Below are 24159 nucleotides of genomic sequence, written 5' to 3'. Positions count from 1 at the left end.
ATGATTTTTGGAGTATAACCTATTTTGGCTATGGCCCATCTAATGGACGGTTTGGATCATCCGATGGTGTGGGCCATACCATACTTTTAATAAAGTGAGAGTGCCCTCAGTAGTGTTGGTAACATTTCATTTTTTTTTTAATAGGTGGTAATACTCTGTGCAAAGATGCGCACAGAGGCGAAGGTTTCTAGCAAAAGCAAAAAGTAAAAAAAAGTAATCATTACAGTCACGGGGAAACAGTTCAGGACACAACCGGTATTAAAATCCATCTCGTCTCGTCTCGTTGCGTCTTGGAAATGCGTTGTTTATAGCACCTTTGGTCGCCACTCGCCGCTAAGCTGGTTGGTTGGCCAAACTCTATAGGAAGAGTTGACCCCGTGACTTGCTGACTCCTCCCCCGTTAGGCCCAGCAGGTGTGGGCAGGAGCCTTGGTGGCTTGCTCATGGGTTGCAAGAGGACTTGCTTGTGCATCTGTTGCACACAGTAGGAAATCATACCTCAACTCGTAGGCGTGCCCTGAGGGAGCTTTGGGTGCGGACTGCGAGCTATCAAAGTAAAATAACTGAGTTATAAAGTTTTAAATGAAAAAAATTACGAATAAATGGTTATAAAGTTATAAAATTACGAGAAAAATACGAAAAACATGTATAGAGTTATTACAATTACGGGAAAAACTAGGGTGCGGTCAAATCACGTCAAATCAGGAGAATTACAATCCCATATTATATTTGCGGGTGACCCGCGGGTTGACCCGGCCCACCCGCGGGCCGCCCGGGTCACTAAATTTCTGACCCGCGAAAATGCAGGTCACCAAAATTCTGACCCGTGTGACCCGCACCACCAGCGGGTTGACCCGGCCCGACCCACCCGTTTGCCAGGTCTAGTAACGATTAGAGGCAATGGATTACTGGGCATTGATAACAACCGCTTATGGAGAAATTTAGTATGGGTCCCAACACTTGCATCGAGCTACGAAATTTAGGTGGTCGGGCCAGCTATCTAAGCAGTCCTCGGACTTTTTTACCCATTCAACTCTTTACGAAAGAGACGTTCCAAATTCGTAACTCGGTGAGGTTATTACCGTAAAATTCCACTTTTTATGGCTAAGGAAAGGAAAGCAGGACGGATTCGAATTCTGCAGAATTACCCGCCGAGAATCCTTCGTTTGACGCTTTTACCCATTCAACTCTTGGAAACATTCTATTATCTTGAGGGTATTTTCGTAAAAATAAATTTCACCTTAAACACTCTGAAAGGGTGCCTATGTAATTCTATCCGAATGGTAAGGGTATTTTCGTAATCTCAACGAGAGACCTTTATTACTTTTTCTTTGTCAAAGAAGCCCGTATCTTTAATTTAAATTACAGGCAGGAACTGTAACACGTAGCATAGTTTCCATAGATGACAAGGGTAGTTTTGTAACTTTGAATATTTTTGGAAAGCGGTTCAAAACGAGCGAGAGAGAAGGCGAAGGATTTCACTTTCCCTCTTTAACTCAGAAACCGCCTTTCTCTTCCAAATCTAAAAAAAGAAGAAACCCTGAAAATAGGAAAGATAATAATAAAAGAAAGAAATCAATCCCTAATTAGGGCACGCCGCTTCTTTATCGAAACCAAACCCTAACCCTAACCCTAGATCGATCTCTCTCTCTCTCTCTCTCTCTCTCTCTCTGCAACGAAGAAAGAAGCCGGAAAAAAGTGGCCGGATCTGTACCACCGTCAGACACTAACCATAGCCCTAGCCCTAAGATCTGAAAGCTATAGATTCCATTTTCTGCTTCTGTCTGTTTATATCCAAGCAAGATCTGGGGGCCATGGTAGTGAACGGACGGCCGTTGAAGAGGATGAAGAGGCGAGTGACAGCCGATCTATACGATTTCCTTACTTTTCCGGCGATCGGAGACGGATCCACCGTTGATCTCGACGGTCCGTTCCGATCTAACATCCGATCGTTCCTCGGGAAGCACGCGTGCCTTCCCCCGCCCTCCTCCCTCTTCTCGCCCACCTCCTTCCCTCACCTGCTCACCTGGCAGATCTCTTTCCGGATCGGCGATCCTGACGCCGGCGATTCCTCCGTCGTCTCCCTCGATATAGTGGAAGAGGACGTGACAAGGTCCAGATCCGTCTATTGCGACCACTGCCGAGTCGTCGGTGAGTTTCCCGATCTCTCTCTCTCTCTCTCTCTCTTTCCCTTTTAATAAATTGTTTTGAGTAAGATCGGCGTCAGATCTGGTCGCTGGTATCTGAATGGACGGATCAGATCCCGCCATATATAAGATTCTGTAGCGTCTGATGGTAAAACCAAAGAAAACTTTTTTTTCGTGAGATATTGAATTTCTCGTTCCCACTAGCTGAATTATTAACCTGGCCTAGTCAGAGTCCGAGTCCGAGTCCGAGTCAAGTCAATCAAAACTCCATTTGACTCACCCGAGTTATAATAAATGGAACGAGTCAATATTGGACTCGACCGAGTTGACTCCTTTTTTATGTTTAACCTGGACTGAGTTCTTGGTTCTATCCCGAGTTTTAAAACAGTGTTCCAATGGCTACTGAACATGGATTTACTTTTTATCCTAAGGGAGGAGGTGGCTTTTGCCATCCTTCGTAATTAGTCACTTCCACCTATGTCAGTTTTTGATGTTCAACAAGGAGACATTCTCATCCAGGTATTGCAGCTCTTATAACCAGGGACTTCTACCTATGTCAGTTGGTATTATCTAAAAAAAAAAAAAACTAAAAGCATATTAAATAGGAGAAACTAACATAGTGGAAGTTCCTAAGGCTCTGTTTGTTTTGATTTTGAGAACCGATTGTGAGTCCAAAACTGATTATTGCACTCAAAATTATTTTGATGGTTTTGCAAAGATTAATGCCTTAAGAATTATTGATGTTTTTATTTTTACAATTGGCGGCACCTACAGAAGGCATTTCTTGCTTGCTTTGTCAAAATGTCAGTTGTACATTCCACTTGTGTGTGCCTTCAATTTTATGAGAGAAGCTGAGATTTTATTAATGATAACTGGGCTCTTTTAGTTATCATATTCTTATTATTATCAAACTGGGCAATTTTTGTCAAATGGGTATTTATCAGTTCCTTTTTAGATGGTGAAATGTTATACTATGTTTTTGGATAACTCGATATTTCATTACACTGCCCTTGTATACGATCCTAAGAATATGATTGATTTATATTTTCTCCAGGTTGGAGTGGTCATCCTGTATGTGGGAAGCGTTACCACTTCATAATTCGAGCAGACAACTACTCTTCTATCGATGGGCATCATCAAACATGTACAAGTTGTGGAACGTTGTTCCATTCATCAGATTCTAGGTGATAACATAGTACTTATGTTCGGGTTTTCCTTTTTTCATTGTATACATGTAAATGTTTTCTATTTAAAATACTTGTATTGATCATTCAAAAAATAAAAAATAAATAAAAATACTTGGTATTGATTGTCTTCTATGGTACATGGATATGGATGTGTGTCTATGTTGGGTACAGATAATAGGTTTACAGATTTCCTAAGTTGGAAATGCTGAAATTGATTATATTGAAATGGAAGAAACTATGTAGGATTTCATGACAGCAGTAAAGCATGTCTGTTATATTGTGCATATTTTACAGTATGAGTGACTTGATTTGCGTAAGAATTTTTAGGACAAGTGTATCTTTTCAAGCACCTTCTGTATTACATAGGAGGATGTTTGCATTGTCCACTCACTTGTCCAAAATCAGTAGGAGGATGGTTGCCTCATTGTATGCAGTTTTTATGCCTTGTTGGATCCCGTTGCGACAAAAGTGAGGATCCCAATTCCCAAATAGCATGATCAATAGGTCTTATATGTAAAGGGTCATGTACCCATGACTCAAAAATTCCTTGCCAGGTTACATGAAACGTATTTCCAGAAGTCTGCAAAAAGATTATTGTTCACTGCCCGAAGTGAAAGCAAAAAAAATGTTGTGATAAAGACGTTCCCCTGTAATATCATCATGAGTCCCCAAAGAATGTGTGGTAGTAATACCAAACTAAATACAAAGAGTAGAGGCGTCCTGAGCAAACCTTCGCTTTACCTTGGAAAGATTAATTCGGTAATGCCTTTCAAATCCTCCTTGTTTCTTCCGTTAGTATATGGTGTTGCTCCTATGAAGTTTCTTCGTTGGACATGCTTTGAAAAGCTATGCGATATGAATGTGGCCATTTGGTTGCTGTTCAGCATGGATGTTGGGGGTGTTAGATGTGGTGATTCGTAGATGCTTGTATTCTGAGGTGGCTATACAGAGAGGCTGGAGTAAAAATGTACAAAATTGTGAAATAAAGATATCCAAAATCAGGGGAAACCAGAAACTTGCGTGATTATATAACTAATGGATCTGTCTGAGAGACTTAATACACTGTGTCCATTCTACATGGGAAGGTTAGGATTTATCTAAATCATCTTTACCGATTCACTTTCAAATTTTTCTTACTATGTATATTGTTAATAGTAAGGAGACAAACATTTGATTTACCTAGAATTTACCTTGTAGAATAGTGATAAGTTAGGTTTGGTTGCCAACCTCATAGAGTAGTGGGAGGCGGTGTCATTGCCAATATAGACATGCAATAATTACCTATGAAATTTGTCAAGTGGTCTCCAAGGATTTGGATGCTACATTGGCAACCAACCAAGAGATTTTGCTGATATGCCACTCAAATGCAAAGCAAAACCCCTAAACTATCCTGGCCTTTTGGCAACCAAACACCCTTAGTTTGCGATCTGTAGTGACAGATGTAGCAAGCTTTCTGGGTGTAATATGGTGGGCCTGTTTTGAAAGATTTTTCAGTTCCAATCCAACAGAAAAGGATTATAGGCTGCTGTAAAGAAAGCAATTTCGTGGCCATCTTTTGCAAGGTTATGTTTTATAGCTACTGGGCAGCTTATGACTTTAGCCCCAGGGATTTCTGTCTGGCAGGGTTTTTTCTTCAAGGACGATTTTGGTTGCATTACAGTATGGGGCTCAGAACCTGGTCGCATTGTGCAAGAAATATATTGGACATCAAAACTAATCATTCGTAGAGATTATGAAATGTTTCCTAGAGAAAATGCCCCAGCATTTCTTGATTGACTGAGAGCCAGGTGTGTAACGTTTACTCCCAACAGTGAATGCCCTCCAGGCATATTCATCTTTGTGTTACATGTACTACTTGCCTTTAGCATTTCATATATATTAATATTGAGTAATCTTAATGGTTTATAATTTCTTGATTACGTTGATTCGGAATTGCAGCTTACCAACAAAGTGTGTTCCAGTTTTGTGTTTCAAATTCAATAGCCTCTAAAGCTAGATCACCATCTGTGCATATTGTATATTTGGTTGTGGGCAGAACTGGCAGCATCTCTGTGCGTATGCGTCAATGCGTGGAACAAATCTTCCGGCTCAAATGACTTGTTACCTTGTGAACACAAGAAGCATTGTAGGAAACTGTACCACAGAATTTGGCCAGCATAATCATGGAGATTCACGACCTTTGTTGGATAGTTCAACTTAAGTTCAATCATGTGAAGCGGACAGCAAATTCTATCGTGGATAGATTGGCAAAAGAAGGGTTAGAAAGGGAAGAATTGTGGTTCTTAAGTATCTAGTTGGGTAATTTTTGCACATGTTTTGTTCAGTTTTACATTGTGGGGGACTCCTTGTCCTCTGTCTTTGTGATCGTTATTATGTTAATAAAATTTTACTGATGTAGGAAACTGTAAATCAGCATTGATCAAACTACGATGTAATGATATAATTAAAAAGGATCTCTCAGGTCGACTCTTGTTATTGGCTAGGCATGTTAGCCATATAATTGTAGAAGTTCTATTTAATGCTTGGCAGTCTTTATAGTTGATAGTCATTACAATTCTAGAGCAAGGACTTAGTTCAGAGAAATATGGAAGAAATCTAGGAAGCAGCTTTAATTTTTGGTTGCATCTTATTTACATCAAGTGGTATGTTTCTCGTTTTGCTTTGTGATGATATATGGTGGTGCTGGCTAGGAATTTCTGGATGTTGATACGGTATTTGGAAAAGACCATTGAATCATAACTTTGTTTGTATGGTATCATGTTTGATGTGCAAGCATTTCCAGAAGTAACTTGCCTTCCTCCAATAAAGATGCCTCCTCTGTAACTAATTGATGGTTTTGAGTACTCATATTTCCTCCTCTGATGATGGCTATTTTACAGGTGCAAGACATGCAACTATGAGATTACTGCAGATGATATAGAAGATTGGGTGTATCTCCAGTTGGAAGACACTACTCATCTGTTGCATGGTGTTGTGCACACAAATGGCTATGGCCACCTTCTTAGAGTTAATGGGAGGGAAGGTGGCTCGAAGTTTCTCTCTGGTTGTGATATTATGGATTTCTGGGATCGGCTATGTAAAGCACTCAGAGTCAGGTAAGGATCTTGTTTGCACATACTACACCCATTTTGTTAGGTTACTTATTTGTATATGGTGGTGATCACTAGATGTGAAAACTTGATTTGTTAGTTCTTTTCTGTATCTAAATTATCATTGAGATGTTCATCTGCTATGCTACTAAACATTTGATATCATCTTGCATTGTTTTTTTTTTTTTATTGTTCATATCTATTTCAGATATTAGCAAATATATGTTTCGATTTTGAAGTTTGAACCAAGAATTGATCCACATTTGCAGGGCATTCAGTTCAGTTGCTATTACAGGATGTTTAGTTTCATGGGTGAGGGCTCTAGTCGTGGAAAAAAAGAATGCCCAAGTCATCCGCATTAGTAAATAACATCTAGATATTATGCTTTAGCTTCAAGTGTCTGTCATTTCCAAGGTTGGCATTTGAAATCAAGGGCATTTTAGCCATACTCCATATAAGTTTCGGTTCTTCATCCTGCATCCTCTAAAATGTCCTAAACCTTTTTGAGGCTTAAATGGAGTATGGCTTGGTCAGATGGAGTATTTGTAGCTGGTAGCTCAAATGTGTGAAGGTCTACCATGGTGCTTGTTTGTCAGATGTCAAACCAAGATTTCTTAAGCAATGCACTGTGTCGAGAACATGGAGAGTGGGATATTGAGAGGGAGAGAGAGTGAGAGAGCGTAGGAAAGTGGGGGATACTGAGAGAGGAATATGTTGAGACAGAGAGAGCTTAGGAGAGTGGGATATTGAGAGAGAGAGAGAGAGAGAGAGAGAGAGAGAGAGAGAGAGCTTAGGAGAGTGGGATATTGAGAGAGAGAGAGAGAGAGAGCTTAGGAGAGTGGGATATTGAGAGGGAGGGAGGGATATGGACAGTGAGCGGGAAAGAGGAGCTTAGGAGAGAATGGGATATTGAGAGAGAGGGAGAGAGAGACTCATGAAGGCATGCAGGTTCTGGGTTCCGCTGGTCAAAATACGACGCAGGCCTAACTTTCTTTGGTCCTGGTTGAGCTTTTTTGACATCCCAAAACCCCTACTGGAACTGACCTGACTACATTATATATAGGGAAATGATTTATGCGCTCCAATGTTTTGATAAACTTGCGCTCCACTTGTTTGTCGTGTAATATTTATTTAAAGGGATGTGTTCTCAAAAGCTCTTAAAACCCTTTAAATACTACACGACAAACAAGTGAGCGCATGTTTATCAAAACATTGGAGCACTGAAATCATTTCCCTATATATAATGTAATGTATTCATGGGATTTGCTTGGGAATTTTGCAGAAAAGCATTTCGTGGCTGAGTGTTGCGTGAGAGAACGGGCACAAGCTCACTTTTCAGCAGGTTTGTGGTGATCATTTAATTCATCTAAGGTGGCTGTTCTATGATGTAACGGTCGGCTGCGGAATGCCTTTCTGTTAAAGTCCCCAGCGAACCCCGACATACATATACAATATTAGGTTTATCTCATTTACAAATATTCTTGCCGCCCCATCAAATTGAATTAGTTCCTGAAGGGAATCTGTGTCATCAACGTTATTGTCTCCATTACCCGTGATTTTCTCCCTTCAATGGGAAATTTTCAGGTTCTCCATACTGCTAACTCTTTGGCGGACTCCTTGGGCAAAACTTGTGTTTGTATCTCTTATCTGTTGGGTTGTAGCCCTTTGTTCGGTTTTAATAGTAACAAAAGAGTTTGTAATGTTTTGCCCCTAGTTTCAAAACTCCCTCTCGAATCATGACCTTATCAACAACCGAGTACTCGATCGTGACATGCTGACTCAGACTAGGGTTTTCTTTTATTGGCACTTAAAAATAGATTGTGAATATGTGATCGGAAATTCGTGTTATTAAAATTTAAACGTTATAGGTTTCTCATTTGTTTCAGTTTTTCTTTACGATTAACGTTTGTGACTTTATCAAGTGCCTGCTGCATGCATGCATGCATGCAAGCTTTCATTGAAATAATCTGGAATAGAGAAATTTATTTCTTTAAAATACTTTGTTACTTATGGAAACGTCTATAGATCTAAGGTTTTCAAGTTTTGGATGTGTGTTAGTTGATGTTTATGGCATGCATGACCTTTTTTTCCCTCCTTTTTTTTTTTCTTGTATACTTCATAAAATGATTAGTTTTTCTGATTTACAGGAAGGTTACTGTGATGGATGTATCAAAGAAATATGGCTTAGAATATCGGCTATTACATGCCGTTACCAATGGCCGCCCGTGGTACGGTGATTGGGGCTATGAGTTTGGTGCCGGAAGTTTTGCGCTCACTGCAGATGCTTACAAGACGGCGGTCAATGTACTCTCCGATATGCCACTCTCACGCTTCTTTACCCACATGCGTGCCCCCAGGACGAACCTCCAAGATGCTGTTGCATTGTATTGGTCCCTCTCAGAGCGCCGAATTGCCACTGTGAGAGATCTCTTTCGCTTCATCATGGCTTTGCTCCATGACATCCATAGCCTTGCCGGAGGATCTGTCCAGAAGAAGCCCGGCAACTATGCTGCCGTGGTGTCCTCTCCATGGCCGGAGGATGACGTTAGGCCTGTGGAGTGTGCCATGATCAAGGTACTCCGAGCCGTTGGCGAGTCCCAGTGGGTCTCATGGCGAACACTCAGGGGTGCTGTCTATCGGACCGGACTGCCAAAGCTACTAGATTACTGCCTGAAGGATTTGGGTAGGGTGCCTGTTGATGGTATGATTGTGCACGTCCGATGCAACCCCGAAACAGATGTGCTTGAATACAGGTTTGTAATCAATATCATATTATCATAACTTGTTTCATTTTAGATTTTTCACAACCCATGGACAGTAGTAATAGCAAACAACAATTTAAAATATTCAAACACATAAATCAACCATTCATCGTTATATGTATGGTTATTGAGGTCGACCAAGCCCGTGATCACCTTTGAATGACACACAACCTACTTTAATAATCAATCCTTATCCAATATGCATTTAAACAAGTACAAAAGAACCCATTAATCAAACCTAGGGATAATAGGCTAAAATAATCTTTTAGTGTGAAATTTTTTGGTAAGTGGAGAATCCGGACTCATCGTATTTTCAGAAAAATAATTGCCTCAGTAAAGCTTCAAATATTTTTTAAATTAATTTTAAAAGAAAGTAGAGAATTATTTTTAACATAAAGTAGAGAATCCTGGCTCATTGTATTTACATTCTTTCCTCCAGGTTGGAGACGGGAAAATCAGTTTCAGAAGATGCAGGTTCTTGCGAGAACCGAGGGCTGGCGATGAGTTTGAACTATCCATCTGAAGATCACCTTCTCCGTGATCTCAAACTGTTATACGATGCAATTCTCAACCCTGAAACAATGCTAAAATATAGATCACGGTTGGTCCGGGAACTTGCCCACAGCTCGGCAGCAAAACTCCTGGACTGTAAGCAGTTTGTGAAGGACTACGAGTCAACCCATCTCAAGGTCTTGAACCCAAACCCAATTGCAGTTCATGTGTTGTGCCAGGTTGAGCTGGACGACCAACCGGAAGGCTACACGGCCCCACCGCCGGAGCTTGTAGTCCTGCCCATCAATGCCACTGTGTATGACCTCAAGCTGGAAGCGGAGAAAGCCTTCCAGGAAGCATATGTTCTCTTCAAAAGGTTCCAAGTTGAGAAACTAGTTGACTATGAAGATGTAAAGGACTCGATGTTGGTCACGTTGCTGGTCGGATTACAAGGATGGGTTAGGATCCGTGGCCAGTGTGGGGCTGAGAACCATGATGGGTGGCTAAACGAGTTTCGAATGGAGAGGGGGACAGAGAACTGGACGGTGGACTGTCTGTGTGGAGCGAGGGATGATGATGGGGAGAAGATGCTGGCGTGTGACTTGTGTGGCGTCTGGCAACACACTAGATGTGTTGGTATCCATGATTTTGAACCGGTACCGCTCCGATTTGTTTGCCGTAGGTGTGATGTTTTACAAGGAAGGGGGTCAAGAGGAGGGGGCTGCTGTAAGGATGAAATGTCACTGATGGCTCCCAGCAGCAATGAAATGACGGCATCATTCAGTGTTGGATGAGGAGGGGTTGTTTTGTACCTGTATAGTGTTTGTTTTGTTTTTTAGGGTTTTTTTTTGGCCTTGAAAAGGTTGTATAGTTGTAACTGTCTGGAGAGTTCAGAGGAAGCAGTTTATAAAAGTTTTTTTTTTTTTGTGGACTCATAATCGGTTCTCCAAATCTAATTCTTGGTCTGAATCCTTAAAACTTTGTTTGGTTGCCGGGTTTTTTTTTTGTTCCTGGGAGTTATGTGGGAGAGTAAGTTAAATTTTGGTCCCATCCCATGTTTGGTTGCCTTTTAGCATTAGGTTTTTTTTAATCCCACTCTTGTAATGATTACTTGTGGGGTGAATTTTTTAATCCCACTTTTGTAATGATTGCCTTTTCATCCCATCCCAAGATAGCCCTAGGAACAAAAATAAACTCAGGAACCAAAAATAAGCTTGAGAAGAATTTTTTTCTACCTAACAGTTCAAGCAACCAAACAAAGGTTTTTTTTTTCCCACCATATCTCCCAGGGTATTTTTTTCTCCTACATAACCAAACATGGGATTTTTATTTTACCAGGATACTTCTAAGACTTTTTTTTTCCCACCTATCTCCCAGGGTTTTTTTTCTCCCACATAACTCCCAGGAACAAAAAAAAACCCGGCAACCATACAGAGCATAAGGGGTCTTTCTGATACTCATAAATTATTTACAAATAGGTTTATATGCAGTAATTTGTATATCATTATCTTATAGAAGTTTCTTATCTATGTTGTTATTAATGTTCTACAAAGTAGCTTTCATCTCTCATTTCCTAATAAAATTATTTTATGAAGACTTCATTTGCACATAAAAATCTGACCGGCTTTGATGTTATCCAAAATGCCCTAAGGTGCCTTGACTTACCATTCTATGATGGCCCGAGAATGTGACAAAACCCCAACATTGGTATTAGTTTTCTGTGTGCGTTAAATCGTGTAGAAAGATTACAAAGAAGAGATTATAAGATTATGAAGACTACAATAGACAGTGAAGCACTTACGTTTTCATCTTTTAACTCACTGACTTGATCCGGAATTTTCACGCTGGACAGCGCTCAAGGCCACAAACTCTGCTACAATAGATGGGGTCTTTGTTTAAAAACAAGAGGCAATGCATACTCTTGGCTACAGATACACCTTTCACTGCCTTAGAATAGAGAGCATTGACTAACTACTCTCGCCCGTAGGGATGCTTCTCATCTGCACAACTCATAATGATTGATGGGTTAGTAAACTTGGAAATCACATAGCTGAGTCTGGGAATAGCTGTTTGGATTCAACTTGTCTAAACCAATGAAAAAAATCTAAATGATTTTGTTACAAAATCCTAGTCAAACTGAGACAAGTCTGGCTATGGCTATGTTCCTAGAGTCGATTAGAGAGTTACCCTAGATGTTGGGCTTTGAGTGATGGTGCAAATAAAATAAAATACGAATACATGCCGACCTATAGATGCACTTCAGCTAAATGTGTCTACAATGTGTACACTAATATTGTACTCTACATGCCAGTATATTTATCTAGCAAAGATATCCGCAATACAACAGTTATAAGCTCATATTATGGATTGTAGTCCACCCGCTCACTCTTAGAAACTACGGAATCCCTTTGTAACAAGAAGACCCCACAGTATCCAAGGTCCAAACAAACCATTAAATGGGGTCCACAACATATGAATGTCCAATACAAGCTATACAGCTCTTGTGTGTCATGATATGATGCAACACAAGCAGTCCATCCTACCGGACGCGCAAAGCTCACCATGATAATTTAGACCTTCCATTTACAGACCCAACCTATGATTGCTCATGTCCCAAAAAAATTGCCCAAGTCAAACAAACAAAACCATAACTCTCCAATAAAAAAAGAACACAATTTGACAGCCAAAAAAAACATGGGCAACAATGTGCACATTTAACGGCTAAAAATCATGGATCTAATGGTTATCATTATCTAGTTTTTTTATCTATGTTGGTCTATATCATCAAAACCACACATCTGTCAAGGCATCATATAATGATGCATAGTAGTTGTACATGCTGATATGAGAAAAGCTAATTGTAAGTGCTAATATGACATGCTAATAAGGAAACCATTTTGTGTGCCTGTGATGTGGCAGTTTCATGTATAAAAGTGCCTGCACAAGGTGCCTATTATAGTTATCTGCTTGTTCTTAGCATTCCTTTGCTAATACATATGGGGGTTGGTATTGGCACCTTTTTTTGAGAGTTTAAAAAATGTGTGCTGATTCTAAAGGCGGCAATGCATAACAATTGTTAAAATGGACTTTAGCCCCCCAGGGTATAATGGCTCAGGGGTTATAATGAACACAGCACCAGGTCATTGAGGACAATTTACCACAAATTGAAACCTTGAATAATTATAACACTGGCAAGAAGCCCAATTGCCTTGTTAGTTTCTTTCCTTTGGTAGGGATGCATGTCGTTATCTTAAGAAAATAACAAAAGCACTCTGGGTATTTTTCATGATACAGGCATTTAAGAACTTACCACTTATACTGGCATCCTTGTCATCATGCCTTCTCAGGGTGGAGGCTGGATCAGCAGACAACACTGACTTGGCACTCGCATGCTCTCCTGAAAGGATGAAACTCATTTTTATTAATGGAGAGAAAATTGGCACCTAAGCCAACAATAAATGATTCAACTGAAACGACATCAGTCAAATAATATGCAGAGAGTTCAGAGGATGATCAACAAATTGTTGATTGAGTTCCCAAGTGCTTTGTTTTAGAAGAAAACTAAGTTCCAGACCTTTGTTTAATGAAAATTAGCAATTTTTTCATTGACTCGAGAGTCGAAATAAGAATTGAGTGACTAGTTGCCAAGTTGAGTATGGCTCAGCCCATCAGTTGTAGAGTCATATATTGGATACATTTGGATACTCTATATGAATAGCCTAATAACATCAATTGAGTTGTCTTGTTTTTAAAATGGAAAGTCGTTTGAAATTTCATGGAAGTCAGTGTTCCCTATTGAATGTCATGACTTTCAAAAGAAAATTAAAACTGATTAAAAACCCTCACAATTCCTAACTAGTACTCAAAAGAACCAAATGAAATATAACAAAGGATCAGGATAGAGCAAACAAAAGAAATAGAAAGATGGAAGGCCTTGCTTTCCTTTGAATAAAGAGGCCGTTTCACAAGCGTCGCGACGCAGGAGAATGCCCTTCGTCGCCCACCCACGGCCGTTGGATGCACTAAACGGTGGAGATTTGTCAGGGTAAAAAACCCGTCAAAAAGGCTATCTGGTACCTCTTTTCCCCTCTGCCGATTTTTCAGGACGAAAATTGCGTCAAAATAACAGCGCCATTTCCATTTCTGCTAATCCCTCTTCTTCTCCTCTCTTCCCCTTTTCTGATTTTTCAGGACGTAAATTGCGTCAAAATAACAGCGCCAAGTTTTGATTCACCCCTTTTGTCTATGTCTATCTTGACGAAGCCTCGGAAGAAAATGTGATAGAGAGAGATTTCAAATTTTCTATCAATCAATTGAGGGAAGGAAAGTCAGACTGCTGAAAATCTACATGAAAACCCCTTTGGATAATTTTCCTTCTTATTTTGTCATAATAAACCCTTAGTTTCTATGGGTATTTTTTGTTGGGTTTTTTGTCCTACAGCTTCAATTTATCCATCTGGCAGTTATGATGAAGAGAGATTGAGCGATAGACCCTTCGGATGATGATTTCATACGAAGAGCTTCAATAATTTACTTTGGTGGAATTTGGGTGTTTTAAATCACATTTTTTGGCACCAACTGATCCTGTTTTCGGAGGAAAAGGGACGGGTTTCCATGAACGCCAGAATGAGGATTTTTTTAATTTTTGGCATCAATCGGCCATTGAAATATCGAAGAACTGTTGAAAAATCCAAGAACTAAGTGAGAAGGAGACGAGGCACTGGGACCCATTTTTCCCCGGGATTGGAGATCATGATTCCATGATTTCCTTCCTAAAAAATAGGAAAGGGAAAGAGTTGGTAACCGGATACCTTTGATACTGTCTCTTACCTTTATTAAATCTGAGCTGCAGATTTAATCGTGTGGCTATGATATGGGCGACGAATGACTTTATATTGCGTCGCGACGCATGTGAAACGGCCTCTTGAATAAAATCATTGAATTTTGTTTCACAGCAAGAAAATGAGCAAACAGAATGTAGACTCATAAAGCTTCTGCTAATAGTGCCACTCTTGCATAATTGCATTAACATCGGATGCGACCCTGCCTTAGATAGCTGTGTTGGATAGCACTGTTTTTTTTCACTTGTTTTCATGCTGGTGTAGGATGGGCTTGGGGAATAATTAAGGAACAAAGGGAAAGGACTGTTGTGAGGTTTTAATGTTGATTTATGGCTGTTGAGGGGATTTTTTAGGGTTTTAAAATCAAGAAAAACAAGGCTGATCAATGGATCTCAGGTCAAATAAAAGAAAAATTGAAGGAAATAAATACCTTAATCAAAGAATCACAACAGATAAGTATACTAGAATCACTCTAGTATGTTCTAAGATTTACATCTAGAGACAGGGCAACACACTGAGAAGGCTTCACACCTCGAATGGCAAGTTATTGAGAAAAAGACTTTCAAAAGATTCATTTATTCCATCATTCTTCAAAAAAGTTTATACCGCTCATGTGGAAGAAGATGAACAGAAGAAAAAAACACATCCAAAGATATATAGTATGGGGTTTTCAAAAGAGACAATGGTGGGATGACTGGTTTAGGACATCAGAAAATTGACAGTTTATGATGCGGACAATTGTGAGAGCTGCTTTATTCCAAAGAAAATCTAGAGCATGGAATTCAATCAAGGGAGCGTAAAATATGGAAAGTTGACAATTTTTCATGTTAGCAACCTCATTATGTTGGGGTGTTCGAAACAGCTTTTGTTAGATACAATTCCTTCATCTTGAAGTACGATTTGAAAGTTGTGTGAAAGGTACTTTTCCCCTGAATCGAAACATAGGATTTTAATGGCAGATTGGAATCAACTTTTCACCATTTTGTCTAAAAACTTTCTAGAAAAGTTGACAACATCAGATATCTTTCGCAAGAGATATAGCCACATACGTAAATCGTGCATGCTCGCTAATAAACGTGGCAAAATAGCGATCTCCTTGGAGCGATGGCACAAGTGTCAGTCCCTATACATCACTGTGAACCAAATCAAACAGTGCATTGTATCATAGGTGCGTATGGGAAAGGATAACTAATTATTTTTAACTAGGAAACAAGAATTACAATGTGAAGACAAAGAAGAAACAGTAGAAAAAACATTTTATTCCTGACAAGTCCAGACTTTAATGTAGAACAGAGTCTCTCTATGCGGACGACTTAATCATTGATGCCACAGAGATCATGTAGGACGGATACTAACACACCAGACTATCATTGAGATACAGATCAGTCTCAAAAGGGAATGGGTACTGGATAAGCTGTTGCACAGGAAAGGTAAACAGTGGACTATAATGTTGTAGAAAGTTTTTTGACCATCTCAGTCTTTTTATGCTTAATATATTCTTGGCTATCATTCAAAAAAAATGTTGTAGAAAGTTTCAGGAAAACAGTTTTAAAGAGTATGGATAAAGAATCATTCTAAGGTAAAGGACATAGGTTTCAGGCAAGTTTCTGGGTTGGTGAATTTGACTAAGAGTTACAAGTTTTAAAGATAGTTGCAGAAAAATTATTCTACAACAGACAAAAATTCTCTTCTTTTTTTTTTTGAATGGCTTAACAGACAAAAATTCTGTAACAGGAACTTTTTTCAACAGAGAAAAGGTAGACCGATAGGGTTCTGGACAGATATTTAATGATAGGTCAATTGGGTTTATTTTAGGTAAGTCAAGTCTATAAATCTCTGAGATAATAGGACAGATATATAGGGTGGGGCTCTATGTGAAAGAAATAGGGATAGTTATAGGTTTATGCAGGGACGGTAACAATCAGTATGATAATTGTAGCATGTTTTTAGATGTTTAAAGTACAGATATAATAATCTAAGGATTCAAGGGATACCAAGACAGGTTTAGGTAAGTTCCAGGTATGGTAAATCAAAAGAAACAGGGCTGAAATGGTCGCAGATCTTTAACGGATTGAAGGAGTGGGAAAACGACTCTAGGTATATAAAAAGTGTTTATAGAGTTGTGAGGGTTGTAGGCTTAATTTTGCAAGATCGGTAATGATAAAAGTATGGGTTTTAGAGGTCTTGTATCGATATGGAAAGATTGCAAGCCAGATCTAGGACATGAATATGGATATGGGTGCCCCACACCATGAGATAAGAACCTAAGATATAAGACATGCATAAACTATATTTTATGGAACTAATAATAGATTTAAAATAACATCTACAAGACTCGCATGTTTAATCATTTTCCAAAAAAAAAAAAAAGGACTCGCATGTTTAAAATCATGAGTGCAAATATGTGACGCTAACAAGCCAAAAGCATTATAATTATTTAGGAGTGACATGTTTCAGACATTATAGTGATTTTCACCAATAGAAATACCTATTATGTGAGTACGAGTATCGGTATCGTAACATGTCAGACACAGTACGTTGGGCCTGCATAAGTATCTAACTATTGAAATTACAGAAATGCAATAAATTCTTCCATTGAAGAAAAACCCTTTTTATAGTAGTCTTTATCTCTCAACCTAAGGCCATCTGTTTTCTCCCTTTGCATATACTAGTGCAGATAGCATTTTATTTAATTTTCAACATTGCACAAGTGAACACAGTTTTTTATAAATCCAACTGCTGAAAAATCTGGTGTACCTAAGAAACTCACTGGCTTTACTTTAACATAGGTGATATAGAGATAGAGAAGAGAGGAGACAGCTACTGATGGGACAGTGAGGTGAAGTAAGAGAGATGAGAATGTTAGGAAGACAAGAGAATGAGATGATAAGCATATCCAACTTTGGTTGCTTATGGTTTTACGGTGATAGAGATAAAAAAATTAAGTTAGATTTTGCATTCCTAGACACTTGGTCCATGAAGATGGCAACATTTTTCACTTTATACCAATGTAAAACGTCTGCCTGTGAGAATATAAATATGCATTCATTATACAAATAGATGGATACAATAAAATTAAACTTAATAATAACAAAAAAAAAATGTGATTTTGGTTCATGGCCTTAGAAGCACAGAGCAGTTGCGGGGGCGGAGAAGCGTGGGGTCTAGAAGAGTATAAGCTTGGGAGCGTTTATGCAATATTTTCTTTATATGTTTTTCAAAATTCAAGTACATCAAAATATAGTAATTTCTAACTATCTTCATATATATCTTTTAAAATTAAGTATATCAAAAAATAGTAATTTCTAGCCATCTTCATTTTCGTGCCCTCTTTCCTCATGTATTCTAAAGACATCTTTGTGCTTGTTCCAATGAAGTACTTTGAAGAGTTGGGAGAGTTTGATGAAAGGAAGTTGGTGATGATGGGACTGATGGAGTAATAGGAGCAGGTTAGACACGCTTTGAGACCGGTTTCGTAACTGAGGAGCGCCGAATTGCGGTTCTAGTGCGGGAACGGCACCCATGATGGAGATTCATGTATCTAAGCTCATGCCTCGGAGTCAGTCTATCCTTAGCTTTCAAAGGTACTAAACCCATGCCTGGCCCATGGGCTGCTCAGGCCCAAATCCAACCCAACATGGGTTAGTCATTAAAAAAATATTTTATAAAGATAACAATTAGTTAAGGAGTGCCGAATTGCGGTTCTAGCGCGGGAGCACCCATGAGGAAGATTCATGTATCTAAGTTCATTCCTCTAGATCAGTCTATCCTAGGCTTTCAAAGCTACTAAACCCATGCCTGCCCCATGGACTGCTCAGGCCCAAATCCAACCCAAAATGGATTGGGCCTTAAAAAACTTATAAAGATAACAATTTTATTCAATAATAACGAATTACAAGTGCATTTTTGGGGGTACCGTTTGCTCCATATAAAAGGATCCGCAAGAAGCTCCTGATTTGGCAGGGCAATCAGCCAAATCGTTGGCACTTCTAGGAATAAGAGAAAAAGAGCAAACACCATACAAACACATATCTATAATCTCATCCATGGGCCTTAAAATCCCATTGATACCTAGACATTGATAGCCCAAGGTCCACATAAAAACTATTAAGTTTTTAACTGCTTTTCACTCAATAAATGAATGCACGCTGCTTTGCAGAGTGATGAAATGGCCCAAGGCAAAGAGATGAAAGGACAAAATTAGATAGGATATGTAACATGTTATAGAAGCCTGCATCTACGATGATGCAAGGATTACAAGGACTAGTAAATGCCATTTGCACCTTATTTGCATTCATTAGGTATGGTGAAATCACAAGAAAAAGTGCACAGGTCATCTACTAGTTAGCATGGGGTTATCTCCGATCCTAAAATCTTATTAGAAGCTATCATTTTTATTACCCATGCCATCGTTTGTATTACAATAATGCTATTATACATGTTTTTTCCATTAAATTCTTACACATCTGGTTGGTCATTCTATGTTATTCAACTATGAGCATGGATGTACTTGTTTTACATCTGATGTGGCCTTTTGACCTTATGCTCCTTAATGAAAAAACTCATATCACCGGGATGGTTGGTTATATTTTACTTGACTAGAATCAATTTTATGCAAAATGTTCATGAACAGATGATATTTATACTTGACTCTTTTCACCGGGATATGTCTATTTTGTTTAATGTAGTTGTTGTGTTCACTAGACCTGAGTTCTAATGCAGTATAAAATCCAAGTCGAGACATGTCCAGATCCCTTGGCTAAGAGGGTGTTAACATTGTATATGAGTATACATATTAAGCAATTTATATCTTGCTTTGAAGATCTCTTTGAGGCCTAGAAACATTATTTCAATATATTTTTTAAGATTCTATCTTTTCAATCCTTAGAATTAACCCAAAATTTAGTGATAAGATTAGTGATGAAAATTAGAGTTTTGATTGTTTTAGTTTCTAGTTTTATTTGTAGAAGTTATTATGTTTTAGGGAAGGGTTAATTGGGTTAAATTGAAAGACAAAGATTAGATGATAACAAAGTGAGATTAAAGAGTTTAGGGTTGCTTAGAGATTATATATCGAATTTTGCGGGACTCTTAGATATTACGTTGCTATGTTTTGAGAATTGAAGAAATTGAGAGTTCTTTCTCTTTGATCATGGTCTATGACCAGTTGTTTTTCTTGTTTTCTCTAATTTCTCTACTTATTTTCAAACTTACCACTAAAATTGCATTAATTTCTTATGTTATTTAGCCTTAATAGTTCTTATTTTCAAACTTAGCACTAAATTCGCATTAGTTCCTATGGTATTTAGCTTTAGTAGTGAGAACCTTGTGTGACTTGAAGAGATGCATTTGCATTGGTGCCTTCATAAGTTGTAATATTATGCTCTCCGAAGCAGGATTTTGGAATAGCTCACGTGTGGAGAATCACTACGAAATTCTAATCAAGCCATTCTATCATATATCCTTGAGTTTGATGAAAAACTAGAGTTTCAGAACGCACATGCGGGCCACAATGCGGCCAAAGCAAATCCTAGTTAGCTCGGTGTGACGGCCTAGTAGTCAGTTGACGCGGACATAACTCAGGAAAGTCAAAGGAGTTTTGATTGACTTGGTAGGGCAAAACACAGACTCCGACAAGAACTAGGCGAAGGTAAAGTAGTCGAATTGGGGAAGTCAATGATTGGCACGGGGAGTTTTGAAACAATGCAAATAAATATGATCCATCTTAAAGACAGATAAATTTTAGTTGGTATTGTGGTAAGATACTTATTGTGTGTTAGTATTATACATTACTTAAGTGTTTAGGAATAGAAGTTTCCTTTTATACCCACAAATATACCAATTTTTTCTTATATTGCACTAGCAGTACTTCTCTACACGTAACATTTGCACTCTTAATATATGACATCAAGAGACAAGTCGTGGGCTTGTGCTCTCTCATTCCTCCATTTTGGTGTCTTTCCTTTATCATTCACGCATAGGTGCTAAAGTTGCCATGGTATCCAAGCTTTTCAAGGTTAACCTTTGTAATCTTAGAGAAGACCCAGAAGGCTACCCATATTCCACCCTTTGAACCTTTCCCATCATCTTTACACCTTTATTTGATGTAATCAGACCCAACCCTTGTCACCCTTAACACCCAGCTCTAATCATATCATCCACTATTAATTCCATTACCCTATTGGATATCATTTGGTTCATAGCTAAGTAGATTTTTATAGATCCGATTTTTGTCACATATTTAGTTGAGATCTGATTTTATTTTCTTTTATTTAGCTATTTTTAACAATTATTTTATGAAACCTGTCTGGGTTTAATTAATTCCTGGTTGATAAACAAATTCTAAAGCAACCCAGCTGATTTTGATTATTATGTTATTTTCAATGAAAACCCTAGTGAATTTGATTATTATGTTTTTTAATCTGATTTGAGATTGCAAATTGCTTTTTATTGAATTAAAACATATTTAATATCATTCAAAAAAAATAACCATTTTATGCTCCAAATTTCCCAGAGTGTAATCTACGAACCCTAGGCATGCACCATTTCATACATAACAGAATTTACATGAAAACAACAAAAAATATGGAGTACAAAGCAAAGAATTAAAAATCGCATTTCAAGGGGTAACAAAAGCTCAGCATTGACGGACATGGTCATAGGAATTTTATTTTCTTTTTTGGGTAATTTGCAGGAGAAACCGAGAAAACATTTTAGGAAATTCAATGGGGGGTGAAGACCACTAGCCTCCTAATTTATGAGGATAAAAGCTTCATCATTTTCTGAAGGTGAACAAGGCCTCAAGTTTATCCTTGGTTTGCAATATCTTATATGGTAGTAACTAAGAGACCAGTACCGCTTACGAAGGACATGGCTGCAACATCTGCAACAATGGCGGATATTTATAGTGGCACAAAATGATTGTCACTATAGAACACAAGCCTACTAGTGATACCAGAGAGAGTTCTAAGAAGGGTTGATGGAAAGCTAGAAAGAATGGTGACAACAATGACCACACGGAACACATCAGAGATGCCGAAGACCAAAAGGTCAATCAAGAGAAGATTTTCGAATGGAAAAACAACATGAGGTGGCAGCATCTTGAGAATGAGATGGTGACACTTAGGTGGATGAAGATATATAGTGCCTAAGAACTTGTTCTTATGCAAAATAAGATCAAGAAATCACACACAAGTATCTTGGACAAATGAGGAAAGACCATATAACCCATCCTTCATGGTCTTGGTTTTGGTAGGGGGAAATGTATGCCAATAATTCCAACTCAGTCTTTATAATGATTGAATAACATATTTTACCATGGGGTGAGTTCATTCACACCTCATGTAAAATATGTTGGATGTCGGATTTGACGTTATATGCTTTAATAGAACATTTATGAAAATTAAATTATTTTGGGAAGTGATATTTTCACCCCCTTTTCGTCCTTGGGCCACACCCCTTCTAGTGTCAAAAGAGTAGTCCTAAATACACTGGAAGGGGTGTGGCCCAAGACGAAAAAGTGGGTGAAAATATCATTTCCCATTATTTTTTGCTTTGTCTTTTGATCACTATGCTATTTTTGTGGGAGTTATGAAACGGTTTTATGCTTGTTCACTCATGATGTAACCTTTACCAGGCAATGGGGATTGGATAATGCTTGATCTCAAGAATTAAATTTCTAGATATTGTTGTTCGCATTAAGGGGCCGTTTGGATACGCGAATTTTAGAATCTTGGATTTCCTCAAAATCGTAGTTGGGAGACAAGAGAATAAGGAGACCAGCCATCGTTCTCTGATTTCTCGCCCTTCTTTCCATCAGCAAGAGAGCAGGAGATCATCCCATGTTTCCAAGTTTTAGAAATCTCAGGATGGGGGAGAGATTTCTAACACCTGGATTTCTTACTTAAAATCCAAGATTCTAAAGAGAAGCGAAACGGACGGTCTACTTCTTCTGTCTTCTCGCAACTACAATTTTGAGGAAACCCAAGATTCTAAAATCCGCATATCCAAACGGCCCCTAAATCTTTCATAATCCTAAATATTAATCCAGCCCCTTTAGACAGTGACAGCCTCCTATAAACTCAACCCCATCGCAATCCTCCTTTCCATAAATAAGATACCTAGACCTACTCCAATCTAAACAAAATCTATAAAAAGCATCCTGAAAATTTGCATCTATTTAATTTTCAATTTAGAAAATGCCACTTTCTAAGACAAATCCACATTGATGAGGGGAAAAACTACCATCTCCATAAAGCCAAAAGATTCTCCACCCACTCAGTCACCGTATTGCAAGAATGCTAACTCAAACAAATTACCAAAACAGCAGCAAACAGATAAAACAAGCTAATAGTTCCTAAAGCAACCTAAGTAAAAGAGCATTGTGATTGTATATACCTTATGCCATCATTATTATAACCATATGTATCATCACCATAATAGAGAAGTTAACACAGTATCTATTCTTTTCTGCTCATTCCATCATAAGCAAACAACTAATCATTGGATCTCAGGATTGAAACAACCAACTTATAAACCAAAAATAAATAAATAAATAAATGAAAGAATTTTTATTTTTTTTGAATGGTAAATAAATAAAAGAACTTAAGTTCTAAATTACCAAGAACCAAAACGAAAATGCATCACAAACCATAATCAGATTTGATGCATTCATTATTCACCACATTGACCTAAAACTAAAAGAGAGGAAAGGAATTACCTACAAGCTTAAACTTGTGAAAAGTAACCGCCTGCATATCCAAATAATAAAAGAACCAGATAAACCCTAATTCTCATACATTAAAAAAAAAAAAGAAAAAAAAACCTAATTCTCAAAAACGATAATGAAACGAAGGAAAAAATAGAAAACCAATCCGGCAATCCCCCCAGAGAAAAAAAAAACTACAAACCCTGGAAACCCTAGAGTAGAAGAGCAAATTCATGTCAAGTGAAATCCTAAATTACAACAAATCAAATAAGATAATTATCGAAATCCAAATAAATCGACTATAAGCAGAACATAAGCCTTAGAATCTATTGAGTTTTCATTAATAAAAAGGTAAATGAGAGAAGAAGAAGAAAAAAAAGAAGTTAAGACGCCATGAAAGGACGAGAAAAGAGAAGAGAGAGAGAGAATTGCAGACCTTTTGATGGCGAATTCGATCGAGAAAACCCTAGAAAGTAAGAGGAGAAGACGAGAATTCTCTCTCTCTCTCTCTCTCTCTCTCTGTATTTAGATTGGTGGGTGGAGAAGAGATATCGAGGCATCGAGCGACCGCGAAGAAAAATGTTATTTTCGCGGGAATGAGGGGTAAAAATGGAAAACCAAATATGTCCTTCTCATCAACATATTGTTAAAACTTAAAACTAGTTGCGCGAATGGGAGTGCAACTCGGATCGGGTTAGGAACCTTCCCAACCCCGAGGAACCATTTACTCAGCCCAAACCCGACCCGACGTGAGTTCCAACCCGACCCAACCTGAGGAACCTTTTTGCCAACCCGACCCGACCCAACCCAACCCAATCCGAAATTTTAAGCTTAAAAAGTAAGAAAAAAATATTTAAAATGTCGGGTTGGTTTGCCAAGCCCTCGACCCGAACCCGACCTGAATTCAACCCAACCCGACAGGTTCGGGTTGAGCC

The 24159-nt window shown here is 38.4% G+C and overlaps 1 protein-coding gene and 1 long non-coding RNA gene across 3 annotated transcripts; one reads left to right on the top strand and one right to left on the bottom strand.

Annotated features, from left to right (window-relative positions):
* The first annotated feature begins 1473 nt into the window (after positions 1 to 1473).
* On the top strand, positions 1474 to 10619 carry LOC143889385 (RING/FYVE/PHD zinc finger superfamily protein). The gene is made up of 5 exons (XM_077393558.1): positions 1474 to 2150; positions 3201 to 3330; positions 6213 to 6428; positions 8570 to 9175; positions 9624 to 10619. The coding sequence occupies exons 1-5, from the start codon at positions 1814 to 1816 to the stop codon at positions 10468 to 10470; spliced, it is 2136 nt and encodes a 711-aa protein (XP_077249673.1). The 5' UTR covers positions 1474 to 1813; the 3' UTR covers positions 10471 to 10619.
* Positions 10346 to 23824, bottom strand: LOC143889387 (uncharacterized). Of its 2 annotated transcripts, XR_013254827.1 has the most exons (4): positions 23661 to 23823; positions 23237 to 23267; positions 12987 to 13073; positions 10346 to 11676 (listed from the first exon to the last, which is right to left on the bottom strand). It is a non-coding gene; the product is annotated as an uncharacterized LOC143889387 (long non-coding RNA). The 2 variants fall into 2 exon arrangements; XR_013254828.1 differs by lacking the exon at positions 23237 to 23267 and having other exon boundaries at positions 23661 to 23824.
* Positions 23825 to 24159: the final 335 nt, after the last annotated feature.

The sequence above is a fragment of the Tasmannia lanceolata genome, unplaced genomic scaffold (assembly GCF_043159265.1).
Source record: "Tasmannia lanceolata isolate RefF3 unplaced genomic scaffold, GAP_Taslan_0.1 ptg000013l, whole genome shotgun sequence".
Classification (NCBI taxonomy): Eukaryota; Viridiplantae; Streptophyta; class Magnoliopsida; order Canellales; family Winteraceae; genus Tasmannia; species Tasmannia lanceolata.
The sequence above is the reverse complement of the archived record's forward strand: the minus strand, read 5'-3'. Positions and strand labels throughout refer to the sequence as shown.